Source organism: Pogona vitticeps, chromosome 7, assembly GCF_051106095.1.
Source record: "Pogona vitticeps strain Pit_001003342236 chromosome 7, PviZW2.1, whole genome shotgun sequence".
Taxonomy (NCBI): Eukaryota; Metazoa; Chordata; class Lepidosauria; order Squamata; family Agamidae; genus Pogona; species Pogona vitticeps.
The window spans coordinates 1,348,685-1,364,305 of NC_135789.1; the positions used below are offsets into that span (position 1 = coordinate 1,348,685).

At 49.7% G+C, this 15,621-nt stretch overlaps 1 protein-coding gene across 5 annotated transcripts in view; it reads left to right on the forward strand.

The window, feature by feature from the left end:
- PAX7 (paired box 7) overlaps positions 1 to 15,621 on the forward strand; it is a 101,072-nt gene that overhangs the window by 47,611 nt on the left and 37,840 nt on the right. For all 5 annotated transcript variants that reach the window (XM_020782122.3, XM_020782121.3, XM_020782123.3 and 2 more), the window contains 3 exons: positions 8,202 to 8,401; positions 12,656 to 12,821; positions 13,069 to 13,265. In XM_020782122.3, the coding sequence (XP_020637781.1) occupies positions 8,202 to 8,401; positions 12,656 to 12,821; positions 13,069 to 13,265 (563 nt within the window). The remainder of the gene's footprint in view (positions 1 to 8,201; positions 8,402 to 12,655; positions 12,822 to 13,068; positions 13,266 to 15,621) is intronic.

Below are 15,621 nucleotides of genomic sequence, written 5' to 3' on the forward strand. Positions count from 1 at the left end.
TCATCATTTCCACAGCCTCCTGGAAGGGCTTCGTGGCTTCCATGTGCTTCTCCTCCTTCTTTCTCTCCCGTCTCGCCACCCGCCTTCCGTTTGGCAAAGTTTCGACCGTGGCAGCCGCCACGGCGTGAGCTGCGCCGCAAAGTGTCAGCGTGACTTAATATGTAGCACTAATTAAGAAATAAGTCGCTCGGCCGGTTCCACGGCAATCATTTAGCCGAGTTTTACTAACCACGGTCGGCTGCCTCAAAAATCGTCATTAGACCATGCTACTTACGGGCATAAAATTTCTCGTTTTCTGCTTTTCATCGGCCTCACCCTGGAATCTTGGTTTGGCTTTATTTATAAATTTGCACTCAAACAATACCCATAAACCCATTCCCAGAGTGTTACAAATCAAAAATTTGTCGGCGTGGGGTTCCTCCCACCCCCGCCACCTTCCAGAGGCGAGGTTTCTTTTCTGCTTGGGAACGGCCGGGGTCCGTCGCCAGCTGGGGGAGAAAAAGGGGACTGGGGTTTGTGTCGGAGATTGATTGGGGGGGTGGGAGAGGGGGAGACGGAGGACGGGGCCGGCCTGAAAGGGGCCCCCTGTGCAGCTGGAAGGACCGCTTTGTTGAGGGGGCCTCAATCAGCCCCCCCCGAGCCACAGGGGTTCACGGTGGTAGCAGAGGCTGGGCGTGAAGGGGACGGAAACAGAGGGACCTCGTTCTCCACCCTCTCCCAAGCACACAAGACAGCAGGATGCTCTGTAGCTTTGGGGTGGCATTTCCAGCCACATCGTAAGGCGTTTTTGTTCCTGTTGTTACACGCCATCAGGTCTCCCCTGACTGGCGGCAACCCTATGAAGGAGCACTCCTGCCATCAACAGCCCCACTCTGCAGTTGCAAACTCAACTCCTTTAGGGGGTCGGTCCATCTTGTATAGTCGTATTCTTCTCCTGCTGCGCTCCTTCAGATAGTTGGAACGCTGATAGCTGGCTGTCCTACGTCTCTTGACCTGGACATGCAGATGGGAAGAGGATGTGCTAAATTCCTCCCTGGGCGAGGCTGTTTCAATCCAACGAGACCCCCCCCCCAACAAGGCGTTTTTAAGCCGTACGAAAATTTGCGTTTCTGGATGAGAGCGAAAGAAGGTTTTTATTTGTATGTTATATTATTGTATTTTATTATTCATGTAAACTGGCCCAAGTAGACTTTGTCTGGGGGTGGGGTGGGGTAAAAGTCCAATAAAATTAAAGTAAAGGAGCTTTCCCAGCAATTCTCTTGTCCCAATAGTTTCTGCAAAACTAGAACCCTGACCCTTTGAAAAATCAAAGCGTGTATCCATGTATCCACAGAGAGGAAGCACAAAATGCCAGACTGATGGCTAAAGAAGCCACATCTGACCCATTCAGTGCTGGAGATAACGTAAAGGTCCGTGAAGCCAAGAGGCGTTTTAGAAAGATTTGGGCAAATCACACAGCTTTGCACAAGAAGGTCAGCCCATTTTGGAAAATCGTAGCAGGCAGAAGGCGGATGTCCACGTCCTGTTTTGATTTTACTTTCTGTGTAGAGGGAGTTACAGGCTTTGGGGTCTTTGATCTCCTCCTCCATGCAAAAAACATTGGCCCCAAGGAGCAAAAGAGCCCATTTACGCACGCACATCAAAATGCAAAATTAAAATAAAATATTTAAAAATAAATTTAAAAATTAAAAAAAATCAAGTAATGGGTTTTCACAAGTGTATTAGCCCTGAGTGATTTATTCTTAACATTCTGGCTTGAAACCCCTTTTCTGTGCTACGTTTTCAGTACAGATTTCAGTACACCCATTGGGGGGGGGGGAGAGACTGCTCATCTTGAACTCCTACAAGGAAGGAAGGGGATCACACGGTTGATGCGCTTCTAGGAAAAGTTGCACCCATGAAATGTAGCTGGGGGAGAATTTCAATTCATTTTTTGTTTTCAAAAAATTAACTGTTGTTCACAACATTTTGCAACAGGAGAAAGCAAGGATGGATGGATGGATGGATGGATGGATGGATGGATGGATGGATGGATGGATGGATGGATGGAAGGAAGGAAGGAAGGAAGGAAGGAAGGAAGGAAGGAAGGAAGGAAGGAAGGAAGGAAGGAAGGAAGGAAGGAAGGAAGGAAGGAAGGAAGGAAGGAAGGAAGGAAGGAATATTTACATGTGTCCATCATAGTTTGAATCTTGCTTTTGGTTATCCTCTCAAATCTCTATTGAGTGTCTGTCATACTTCACAAGTTTCTAGTCCCTATTAAATCCAATTTTTGGCCTCCTAGGGCCCAACCAAGCTCCACTGGGCCCTCGGCTAGTTTAAAGAAGAAGTGTTAAGGCAGTTCAAGTTGGAAAGACCTAAGACCCCCCCAACCAGAAAGAAGCCTCTCGATCTAGGAGCCCTGGGATCTTCTCACCGAGGCAATCCCAGGGCACCAGCTGGCAACCAGAACTCCCCTTCTGCATGCCATCAGCTTGGTGTGCAGGAGGGCATGCTCAGGACATGGAGAAATGACCTCCTCCAGGGTTTCCCCATCCCTTGTGCCATTGTCATTTTGTGCAGTTGGATGGGTGTCCAGAGGAGACTCAACCCCATCGCTCACCTGGCACCACAGGGGGGGGGGCGTGCTTGGCCTGCCATCTTCTTCGGACCCTCCCGGGGTGTGTGGGGGGAGGGGAAATCCACCACCTCCGTAAAGGTTGCAAATTCAAGAGCCCGACGCCCATTACAGTGAGAGGCATCACCCTCAATTCCCACACCCAACCTCTGTGTCCTGTTTGGAAAGAAAACAGCATCTCCTATTCTGATCCTCCATGAAACTCAGGATGGGTCCAGGGGTGGTCAAGGCCGGCCGGATGGGCACGGCCCAACTTGGCCATCGTATTTATTTTGAGAAAAGCCACCGCTTCCCTTTTTACCTCTCCCCTTGCACGATGGACTCCCTTCTTCTCTTCCGCCTCCTCCATTTCTAGGTTTTTCCCTCCCACCCCCCACCCCACCCCACTCCCAATTCCCAGTGTCTTTTCTCTCTCTTTTTTTTTCCAGGCGGCGGGAGAAGATTTTAATATTCAAGCCGTACCTTCTCCCTGCGCGGAGCGCCTAGGAGGCGATGTACGCGCGTTTATTGATATCGCTGTGGCCTGTCAGCTCCACATTCAGCGGCTAACGGCCCCCTAAGGTGCCTGTCCGGGCACTTGTAAAAGAGATCGGCACAGAGGGGGGAAGGAGAAAAAAGATAGATAAATGCCCCCTACCTCCCCCCCCCACCCACCCCCCCAGTCTTGTTTTGTGTCCAAGGTGAGACAATGCGGTCGAGGGCGCGCTGGTATGACAGATGACAGGGGAGATAAAGGGCCCGGCGACGCAGGAATATCTGCCTTTTCGCTCTTTCTCCCGATCTTTCTCTCTGTCATTTCCATTCTTTTCTCTCCACCCCCCCTCCCGGCAGCTTTCTCCTCCAGTGAGAGAAGACAAGCCAAGGCGAGGAGGGGGGCTTCCATGGCCAACGACTGTCTTGGCTTCCTTTTATATCTCCTTCCCTCCCTCCTTCGCTCTTAGGAACCCACGCTGGTTTCTGAAGACACTTTGGTCAGCCCCCCCCCGGTGGGGGAGTGATCAGAGGGTCTCCCTGCCTCAAGGACGCTTGATTCCTTCTCCTCCTTGTGTTGGGAAGGAAGGCCGCGTGAAGGGTCAAGAAGGGGTGACGAGGAGCCCGAAGGGGTCCTTGAACCCGGGTCGGCCCACAGCAATGTGGAGGAGGTGGAGGTTTGGCGCATGGACAGGGGCCAGCTGAAGCACCATGGGAACGGGAGTGTTGTGAAAAGTAACTCCCTGCAAGCTCTGGCCTCTCAGAATAAAGCTTGAACCCAGGTCTATGGGAAAGGCAACGAATAGCCCACCATGTCAGGAAGAATGGGGGGGAGACACACCAGAGGCAGAGCAAGAGAGACCCTCAACACCAGCTCCTAAAAAAAACCACGCAGGGCTGGACTTCACACCCTGAAGAAAGGCCTGGCTGTAGCAAGAGACTCCTCCTGAGTCAAGGTCTCCTAATGTGTCCGGTCTTCCCACGAGGAGGGTTTCTTCTAAAAGTGTCTCTGAGATCCAGCAGCTGGACCCCAAGATGGGGTCTGGCCGCTCCTTGCAGAAGGTCCACGGTCGGAGAGCTTCACCTTCGCTGGTTCTGCTGATTTGTTGATCTCCTCCTGTGGGGCCTCCTAGGAACGTCCTGCCTGCTCCCGAGTGGCTTTTGTGCCCCAGAATCCCAACAAACGCCTTCTCCAGTGTTGACCCTGGGCCATCTTGACCATGCTACTTCATCGCATTCTTTACCGTACAACCCCCTTGCCCATGTGGTCAGAGGTCATCACTCACAAGATCTTCCGGGTTTAGAGGACTTTTCTCTCTGAACATGGGCTGCAGGTGAAGATCAACCATGGGTGTGAGCGAGTCACGACTTCTTCAGTTCTCAAAGGCTAGGGTTTAAAATGCAGCTTTTGTTCACTTTGAGTAATTCTGGGATGCAATTTGGCCCGGATGGATCAGTTCCTCTGCTACAGCCTCTCTCACCTTTAGAAACGTTATCACAGTGGTTCCCCACCTTGAGTCACCAGATGTTCTTGGACTACACCTCCCAAAAGCCTTTTCCACTCGCTGGGCCAGCCAGAATTTCTGGGAGTTGTAGTCCAAGGACATCTGGGGACCCCAGGTGGGGACCCACTGCTGTCGAGGATCTATAACTACAACTAGCGCTCCCCTCGTGCTAACGGGGGCACATGGGAGCCACCCAGCCATGCGCCTGGTTTAGCACAGCCTGCCACAGAACAGCACCCCCCCCCGGATTTCGTCAAATTCTGAACCCATCAACTTCGAACGGTGGCTGTTGCTTTGATGCACGGCTCGGTTACAGCTGACCAGTTCGATGCTTAAACACAGAAAGAGACTCTTCCATCTGCTCAAAGCCTCACATTGCCGAAGACACAGATCCCCAGCTGAGCTATAAATGATTTTTCTTCTTCTTCTTCCCCATTTTTCTAAGCCAGCCTGCCCGGTCTGTTTGGTATTCTCAGACCACCCCTGCCAACCTCTCCCATTCCATCGGGCCCCTGAATGATTAGATTAAAACGAATATCAAGCATTCTGCAGTGGGAGTTTTTGTTTGTATTTATTTTGGGTTGGTTTTTTTTTTCTGCTTATGGCTTTGCGCCGGCAAACTATCTTTAACTGTAATCAAAACTGGACGAGACCTGGGTTGGGCTGGCAAACGGCGTGTGTGTGCGTCTGTGTGTGTAAAAAGGAGCCACTGAAATAAATCACCCATATCGGCAACTGTTTTTTTTTTACCTTGTTGTTGACTGGATTTGCAGAAGTGGTGGGAAAACACAATCTCGCTCCCCCGACACACACACACACACACACACACACTGCGGTATTATTCATTCCCAATTCTTAACAGTGAAACATGCTTTTAGAGGAGTCCCTTTGATGGTTCAGAAACAGTATTTAGCCCCTGTCACATCATCTCCTTTTTGTCATCGGGGCGGGTGGGTGTCCGCCATCAATCAGAGACCTGGTCGAAAACAGTACAGCAGGAGGAGTGCTGGCCAAGATCAGATTTGGCTTCACATTTGACAAATAAATTGCAAGGAAAGAAATACCATATTTTTCGCTCTATAAGATGCACCTTTCCATAAGACGCACCAATTTTTTAGGAGAAGAAAACAGGAAAATATAATCTGTTTTCTTCGCTCCATAAGACGCACAGACTTTCCACCCCTCTGTTTTGTGGGGAAAAAGTGCGTCTTATGGTGCAAAAAATACGGTACCTTTGGCGGTCCTGTGGCTGTTTTTCTCCCCAAGGTCTTGTTTGCATTTTGATGGGTTTAGCCGCCATCCCTGGTCTCTTTTCCAAACCGAACCCTAGGCAAAGTATGTGGGTTTTGTTGTCCCCCCCCCCCGACAGTGGGGCACTGAATCCAGAAGAAGGGAGGAGAAGGTTGGGGGAGGTGAGGAAGGGTCAAATTATATTGTTGATCACCAAACGCCGGGCTCAGTTGTTTACCCTTTGGAGGAAAAGGTTTGGAGGGCATTCATCTGGTGCATAGGGAGCAAGATTTCAAAATAACAAAAAGCCGTGTTAGAGATCTGAAACCGAGCAGGAAAAATCAGGATAAGGCCGCATAGTCGTGGAAAAAATACAACTGCGGGAGTAGGTGATACCTTGTTAATACCTTTAATGGTTGATTAAAGGCACCACCTGCTCCTGAGATTGTATTGAAACCAAGTAGTCTACTTTGGTATAAATCCATCCCCTGCCCCCCCCCAATGTACATGCATGTTCACGCGTGGTGGAAGACATTCTGCACACTCTAGAATCCATCACATCACAGATTTTTTTAATGTCTTTTAAAAAAAACAACACCGTGCAACAGGTGATGATCGTGGGGAGCCAATCAACCCTCCTCTACCTTCACCCTTCCGAAGAACGGAGTGGCATTTTGGTCTTTTTGGGACTGTCCACAGAGCGAAAGGCCTTTTGACTCCAAAGCCCATGCTGCTGTGACATGGCGGGTGGTGTGTTTTAGGGGTGCGAAAAGGACAGAAGCCCACCCTCTCCACTATCAAGACAATAAGACTTGGTTGCTTGAGTGCAGGGAGAGGGGAAAAATTCCCTCTAACTTTTTTAGCACCCCTGTGTCCTCTGCCCTACTAGCCGAGGATGATGGGGAACTTGATCCGCCTGGTCCGGAGGAGGTGCTGGGTTGCTTTTCTCTGGCTGAATCTGTCCTCAGGTGGTGGCGGCAGCGGCTGCAACCTCTTCTACTGTAGCAGCTCCTCGGTGTGTGGATGAGGCCCCTCTTTTGTTTCCCTGGGATAAAAGAGGCAGCCAGGTCGAGGCGCATCCAGGTTTTTACCTTCTCCAAGTTGGCAAAGATTTCCGCCTGGCTGTGTCTCCCCTCCATCCAGCTGCTTCCTGGGGACGATGGGGAGGAGGGTCACCATGGCGGCGGTGGTGTGTCAACCGGAATCCTTGGGGAGGGTGGCTGTGGAAGTGAAGATGGTCCAGATGGGGCTCTCAGAGCCAGCAGGAAAGGAGCAAGTGAGGGAGAAGGAAGAGGAGCAGATCGGGGAAACAAGCCTGGCCCTCCTTTCTCTCTCTCTCTCCCCCCCCCCAACAAACCCGAAATGCATGGGCGATCCGATCTTTGGTTTAATGAATGCGCCCGCATGTCCACCTCGGATGCCGGATCTTCCCAGACCGAGCGAAGGTGCTTGAGAGAAAGTCCGGAGGTCCTTCTTTGTGCCTCGAGGGTTCGGGCAGAGCCTGGCGCCGCTGGTCATGCCCGGCTCCTGCCTAATCCTTTTGATTAATTTAACTTTAAGGCCCTAAAGAGCCTCTCTTGAGCAATCGTATGGTGGGAGGGGGGGGGAAGAGAGAGAGAGAGAAAGAGAGAGAGGACAGGAGAATGGATAGGCAACACTCCTTGGAAAGGAAGGCGATGTTGAAATCAACAAAGATGAAACCAGAGGCGCAGATAAAAGTCTATGTTTATATTTACGTGTATCAGAGATGTAAAATAGGCCCCTTATCAACCAGGAAGGATCAATTCCATACCCAAATGGAGAATCGCTGAAACGGAGAAGTTGAGAACATCCATATCTGTGTTGGATGAGAAGAAACAATCTCTGGTGTCTAGAGTCCAGACCATTTACGGGGGGGGGGGCAGAAATTCGTTCAGCTTGCACATTAAGGCGAACTGAACAAACATTGCACTTTTGAATCAATACGAGCAGTGAAAATCCGAGTTCATGCACGTGTTGGTCACCCTAGTGGAGGAGACATCAGAACTGATGGTATGGCATGTAAGGGCTGAGTTAAGAAACGTTGTGCATTCAACGGGTCTACTCTACACAAAATTCCAGTTGGAACCAGCATCCAGTTGTATACCCTTCAACATTTTAGCTGAAACTTGTGGTTTGCAGCCAAGAGGGGTTGAGATTTCCTTTGTTGTTGTTGTTGTTTAGTCGTTAAGTCATGTCTGAGTCTTACACAAGTGTAAATCAGCAAAAAGGGTCCTACGTTTCAGGGCACCCTGTGAATCAAGAAGTCATTTTGCTTAGAGGGAGAGAGAGGAAAGAGATGTCAGGCAGCATTTTGATCTCTCTTTCATGATATTGATGACTATTTCTTCTCTGATCTCCAGGCAACAGGCTGGATGAAGGCTCCGATGTTGAGTCCGAACCTGATCTGCCCCTCAAGCGGAAGCAGCGCCGCAGCCGGACCACCTTCACCGCGGAACAGCTGGAAGAACTAGAGAAAGCCTTCGAGAGGACCCATTACCCTGACATCTACACACGAGAAGAGCTAGCTCAGAGGACCAAGCTCACCGAGGCGAGAGTCCAGGTATGAAACCAGCTTTGTTTCGAAGAAGACGGGGGCAGTTCCTCATCTAGGAAGCGCCATGTGGCATACACAGGGATGCTGAGCTCGGCTCCTTTCATTGTCTGTGCCTTGAATGGCAAAAAAGGTGCACCAAAATGTAGTCACGTGACAGGAAGGTATCTTCCCCCCCCATCTTTCTTTTGATGGCTTCTGGAGAGATTTTGCCCCTTTTTGAAACAGATTTTTGCACATTCCTTAAAGAACGCCCATGGAGGGAAAACACGACAGGCGTGGCAGAAGGTAGCCAACAAAAGCAGTGGATTGGTTGCTTGAGTCTTTGCGACCCATCAGCCTGTCCCTCAGCACTTGCTCTGTGTGTGTTCCTGTGTGTTTAGAGGGGGGGGATACCCATTTGGTGTGCCTCATTTTGCACTAAATGCAGGAAATGCAATTTTTAAAAAAACCTTAGTCTTGTGCTCGCGCTGAAGGCTGTGTCAGTGAGAGCAGTGCTTTTTTGCTGGATCTCGTGGAAAGAACCGGGCGATACTGTGCAGAGACACCCTGCAATGGATTGGAAGAAGGGCAGATTGCAGGGTTTGTGCAGAGACACAACAGGCAACCTCCTCCTTCTCATGCTTGTGCCCCTCCAGCCACACCGACAGAAGGGAGCTAACTAGATTTCCCACCCCTGGGGCAGCGGATTAGACAAAGGCCTGACCGGGGACTCACCCAGAGCAGCAACAGGGAAGCTCATTCACGTTTAGGCACTTTGATCTCTTTCTTCAGTGGGTGGGTTGGCTTTGTCACCATGCGTGGGTTGGCCTTTGCCAGCATCCGCCTTGCCAGGGGTGGAAATTCACAGCCACCCAGCAAGCAGGGGAACAGAGCGTTTCGGTGGCAGCCGCATCTTTCCGTCTGAAGAATTTCAGTTTTCAAAGCAATGAAACTGGAGGAAGGGGGGGGGGGAGAAAGCTTGCCTGCCCACCCCCCATTTATTTGAAGCTGTAATTTGCAGGCTCCTTCTGTGGTCCGAGAGTCCTTCCCTTTTGAGCGCCACCTGTTCTTGGGCTCACATTCCTGGTGGGTTTCTCATCCTGGCACAGTTGGGTTCTTCCCACCACTTTTAAGCCTCCCCCCCTCCCCGCCTTGTAAAATGTCCTGGATATCAAAGCGAATCCATCCCCTCACCAAACCTACACACACCCGTCGGTCCAGAACCTGCCGCAAGAGTCAGGACCGGATTGTTGGATTCTCTGAGTTGGGTCAATAAGGAAGGAGTGGAGGGGTGGGTGGGTCGTGACTTGGTCCTTGTTTTATGTCATGTTTATGTCATCCATGCCACAAATGCCTTTGGCATCCTATTTAAAAAAAACACCAATGCCCTCTTGAATCAATCTCCCCAAACTCGTCCTCCAAACGTTAATTTATTAAGAGTTGAGATAATGGTGACATGAATAATAACACAGTAGGAAGGGTGTTTTGTTCCCAAAGTGGGTTAAATAAAGAGAATGCCCATGAGTGTTGGACTACAACACCCATTGTTCACTGTGCTAGGTGTGGTTGATGGGGGATGTAGTCCACCCCATCGAACAGGTGCTGGGTTTAGAACAGCTGGTTTTAAACATTCCCCCCCCCCAAAAAAAAATATCAGTGGAACTTTTAGATCAAGTTCTAATGATTTTGGGACAAATTTCCTCCATCAACTCAAGAGGAGGGGTTGCCATCAGATTTTGGTGGAATAGCCCTCCCTCATAAGCCAGCATTTTAGACAGTGAAAGATGATGGGAATCACAGTCCAGCATCAGGTGGGTAACCCAGGTGTTCTTGGACTGCAGTTCCCAGAAATCTCAGCCAGCACAGCTCGTGGTGAAGGCTTCTGGGAGTTGTAGTCCAAGAACCTCTGGGGACCCCAGGCGGGGAACCCCTGACGACAGGGTTGTGCCCCTCCCTCATGAAGCAAATGAGCAGATGAGGTTCTCACACGCTAGGTGGCCGGTTGGGGGCTTGCTCTTCTGGGTTGTTTCTGAGGAAAGGAAGGAGCCGGAGACAGGCTGGAAACTGGGCAACCCAACAATGACGTTGGACCCAAAGAAAAATGTGTCCAGAGCGAATGTGATTCGATCTGGCTGCGGACGGCTCAAGGCCAGCTGCTGTTCCATACCGTGCCATGAAAGCATCTAAGCCCACCAAGGAGGTCCAGTGGGCAGGGACGTGGGCGCGAAGGCACCGTCCTGCCCGTCGTGAGCCTTTGTTGGGTGTTAGGACCCTCTCGGCCAGCTGCGTCCAGCAAAACATTCGTTCCCTCCTTTGTTCATTTGTCATGGGGAGCGGCTCCCATCAAATGCCTGTTTCTTCATCAGAAGGCTGAATGAGCACCCATTTCAAAGCCTCCTGGTCTGTGGGCGTCGCTTGGAGCCCCTTATTTTGACCCAGACCTCGGGTGGATGTATTGTTCTGATAAGGAGCAGAGATTATCTGTCACTGTGATTGATACACCCACAACAAGACACACTAATCACCCATCTCCAGAAAAGGACAAAAGCCTATCTCACAGCCATAAATACTCCACTCCCAAACAAACGACACCAGAGCACAGAGTGCTGTCCTCTGAAGATGCCGGCCACAGGGACTGGCGAAATGTTAGGAAGAACAACCTTCAGAACATGGCCAAAGAGCCTGAAAAACCCACAACAACCAGTTCAATCAACGTTGCCTTGTATGAGTACCAATAAATCATAAGCACACACAGAGATTTCTTTCCAAATGGCATACCAAGAGGAGGTGCTGCGCTCTGGGTTGGTTTGTGTTTTTTCCTCTTTTGATCTGAGAAGAGCAAAGGGCTTCCAGATCCTGTTGACTCACCCCAAGATACAGTGACTTTAAAAAGAGGTACCATCTAAAATTAAAATAATTCCAGGTCCACTGAATTGGGCCCAGGAAGGGGGGGGAATCCATTCGGGAAGGTTCACAAGTAAGTCAGGAGGTCAAACGTTCCCCTGGTTGGTTGTTTCCTGGCAGCTACTGTCCAGAGGTAGAGTGCTCTTAAATGTGGAGGCTCGGCTTGGCTCTTGGGGCTTTTAGTGAGCCTCTTCTCACTTGGCAAGCCAAAAAATGGGGGTTTAAAGCCTTTTTTTTGTGATGGCGAGGTCCATAAGCTAATAAAGCATAGTTTTGTGGGGACCCTCTTTTTGCCTGCCCTCAGCCAACTCCAGAAAGGGGCTCTCCTGACGTAGAACTCCTAAGAAATAATTTACCAAGTAAACCCTCAGAGACGAGTTGCTACCTTTTCATTTGATGCTGATCACAATTTTGATGCAATTCATCCAGAAACGGCCTCCGCGGAGCAGACTCCTTTTCTGTCTTTCCAACTCTTGATTTTTGTTCACTTTCCCGCCCCCGCCCCTCCACTCACACACCCATTGCTGTGAAATTCAATCACATCTCTTAGTCCTTTCAGACCCTGGAGGGCTGAGGCAGCTGCTTTCTCAACTCCCTCGAAAGCTTAACCACATATTTCTCAGCCGGCGCTCCACGGCCAGTGTCTGCCCCATCCCTTCCCGAGCCAGGTTGGTGGCGTTGAGAGGGTTTCTCCGTGTTGCGCACAAATGTTTTGGATCAAAAGCCACCACAGGGAGTTACAAACCGCAAAAGCAGGACTTAGATTGGCACGGGACGATTGGACAGGGCTCATCCAGGTTCACAAAAGTTTCTTTGCTGGGGGACTACAGCACCCAGAATCCATTTCCCATGCTGGATTGGAGGATTCTGGAAGCTGTCGTTCAAAGAGAAGGAACTCAACCCCAAGTCGTGGTTGAGTTAAGCAAGGTTGTGTCAAAGTTTATGGGGGGTTCTGGAGCAGAGAAACTGACTTGCGTTGTGGGCTGGCTTTTAAGGTGATAGAGAGGCAGAAGAGATGGTTCTGATTGGGCGGCATCCGCCCTCCAAGGGGATGGCCAGGACACAAGGTTAGAACGCTAGCCTAGTCAGCAACGGGCAGTCAGTGGGCCAAATAGGACCCACAATAACAGTTTTGGGGAAAGGGGCCCACTTCTCTTCACTGCCCTCTAGTGGCCACTTTGGTTTCTCACGGCCTGGCCTCCAGATGTTTCTGCGGGACTGGGGCTCCCATTATCAGCACCAGCCAGCCTGGCTAATGGTGGGGGATGTTGGGTGCTGTAGTTTAAACAAGACTATTGGACACAGAGATGTCCTTGCTGTTTGTGATTTTTTGTTGTGAGCCAATGCACACCTTCCTTCCTCTCTTCCCCACCGCAGGTCTGGTTCAGCAACCGGCGAGCCCGATGGCGCAAACAGGCTGGCGCCAACCAGCTGGCCGCCTTCAACCACCTCTTGCCAGGGGGCTTTCCACCCACCGGGATGCCGACTTTGCCCCCTTACCAGCTGCCAGATTCAACCTACCCAACGACCACTCTTTCCCAAGGTAACTGCTGAGGGTTTCACTGACAACCTGGAGGGAGGGCTTGGCCTGTTTGGACTACAAAGCCCAGAATCCCCCAGCCACTGAAACTTGTAGAAACCATCGTCCCCCATCAGCATGACCAAGGGTGGAATCTTGGGACACAGGAGATGTCAACTTCCTGACTTCGCTCCCCGTTAGCGTTGCCCTGTGGAACAGCCCAACACAGGAGGATTTTGACAAACCTTCCGACTGCTTTTTTTCCCTCCAGATGGGGGCAGCACCGTCCACAGACCCCAACCTCTCCCGCCGTCCACCATGCACCAGGGGGGGTTGGCCGCTGCCGCGGTGGACTCCAGCTCTACCTATGGGGCCCGACACAGCTTCTCCAGTTACTCTGACAGCTTCATGAACCCCACAGCTCCAGCGAATCACATGAATCCAGTCAGCAACGGCCTCTCTCCACAGGTAAGGAGTCTTCCTGCCTGATCCATCATCACCTCTAGCCTAGGAAACTATAGGGGAACTCACCCCCCTTGGGAACCAGAGATGTCCCTGATCCCTTTGGACAGTTCCTAGGGCCATGCCACTGGAAATGTAACAGGGTTAAAGTTAAGTCCACTTCTGATTAGAGGGGTGAAGAATGCCAATTAGATTTCTCTTAGCTATCAGTTCAAGCTGTCTACATATGAGATACCCTGTGGGTGAATTTGCAAACCTCATGAAATCCTTCACCTGCAGCATGAGAGGGAGACAAGGATGTCTTTCCACCCACCCGTCTCTCTACAATTTGTGCAGAATCTGTCTGGGCAAAACTAGTGTGCTTTTCCTCTGAGAAGCAAAGTGCAGAGAGAGAGGGGGGGGGGACAACAGGGAGCTACTTCGAAAAGGAAACAAACAACCCATTCCATGCTTCCAATTCTCCGAAAACCCAGTCTGTCATGTTTTTGTGCCATTTACTTTATTTGCGCAAAAACCCATCCTGCCTGAGACAGATGGAAAACGTAAGATCTTTCTCACCATGGAGGAGAAAAACACTGATGGTTCGTTCTCATGGGTGCCCACAAGAATAAGGCAGGCCAAGACGGTAAATTTTCGGGTTCGGATCAGTTGAATTGCTGTGCAGCAGGATGAGAGGGACAGGAGCTTTTCCAGAGCCATTGAGGGTTTTTAAGAGCGATCCTTTCATTGTAAGACTCAGCAAATCACCTTCTAAGGTGAGGAGAGTGAGGGCTTTTTCTATGGTGGCACCATGTTTGTGTAACACCCTTCCTAGTAGCTCAGAAGCCATGCAGGCGTTCGGTGAGAACCCTCCTATGTGCTCTAATTTTGCATCCACTCTGATTGGTGGTTCTTCAGGGTCGGAGAGCCATTGCATGTGCAAATTTTCCGCCGATCTCTGGCCTGAAAAGTGAGGGAGTTTTCTTGTGATCAGCTGCCAGGTTTTTGCTTTGAGGTCACTACGTGTGAAATCTTTGAAATAAAGAAAGAACGAAATCCCGTAGCTCCGATGTCATCATAATGCCCACAGGGAGTCCGTGCCCTGTGCTGGCCACGAGCATTAATATATTTTGCCTGCTCACCTTTCTTTCACTGTCTGTCACTAAATGCTATTCCATCAATATTTATGACCCTCTCTGTTTGGGGAAGAAACATATTTTGTACCCAGGGAATAAAATTTGTGTTTCATCTCATGCGGAAATTCTCCATAATTTCACATAACTTTCTGTGAGATTGGAATATCTTGAAAGGTGTATTTGGAGGCTGCTTTTATTTATTTCTTTAATTTTCTTGGACAGAGTTTGACTGTAGACAGTGTATCACCTGGGTGTATCAGGAGGTCTCGCTGTGGTTTCTTACTCTTAATTTCGACAGGAAGGCTTGTTCCTTGCCTTTACGCTGTTGCATTTTTTTTGTCCATTAAATTTCAAACTTGTTCTTGTTTTTATGGAGGTGTCATTGTTCACGTTCTTTGTGCATGAGTATGCTTCTTTTGCAAACTATTAGTATTAGTATTAGTATTAGTATTAGTATTAGTATTAGTATTAGTATTAGTATTAGTATTAGTATTAGTATTAGTATTAGTATATGAAAAAGCAGTAATTGCAAGAAATGGTTTGCAAATGGTTTTTTCGAAACAAATGTGACATATTATTTAAAATGTCTTAAACCCACGTGTATCTTGGAAATACTAATAAGAAGGGAGGTCCATGGAGCCAGGAAGGAAGTGATTCCTAAGTAAATCATGCAAACGATGTGGCTTTCTCACAAGAGGGTTGAAGGGCACCAGCTTATTTTGTCACAGAAAAGGTCCTGCCTTCTCTCTGTTCCTCTTGACACCCATGAAAGCCCTTGGGGATCCCTGTAGGGCAAATGAAACGTTAGAAGTTAGGGTCAAACTAGATGGTGTGCGTTGGGGGTCAAATTACACATTACTAAATGAACCTTTATTTATTTAGTTAGTTAGTTTCAATTCATTTTTATTTTTTATTTTCTAAGCTGGCAATCATAGTTTAGGGAGAAAATTCTGCGCCTGACCTCCATGGAGGGTTCAGGAGCGCTCCTGGCTCGACGGAAAGTTTTTCTGCCCATCAGAAAAGGCTATTCTGGGTCAGACAGACAACGGCTGTGATGGGCTTATAGCTCCACCCCAGAGACCCTGCCCGAGAGGCCAGAGCCCCACGTGCAATCCTTCCTGAATCTCCACCCGCTTGCGTAGGTGATACTGAGAAAACAGATCTCGGAGTGACTCCGTATGATCATTTTCTGTGTTCTTTCCTATGGGGTGAGGAGGTGGGGATTGTAAACCCCGGCGTAGTGCATC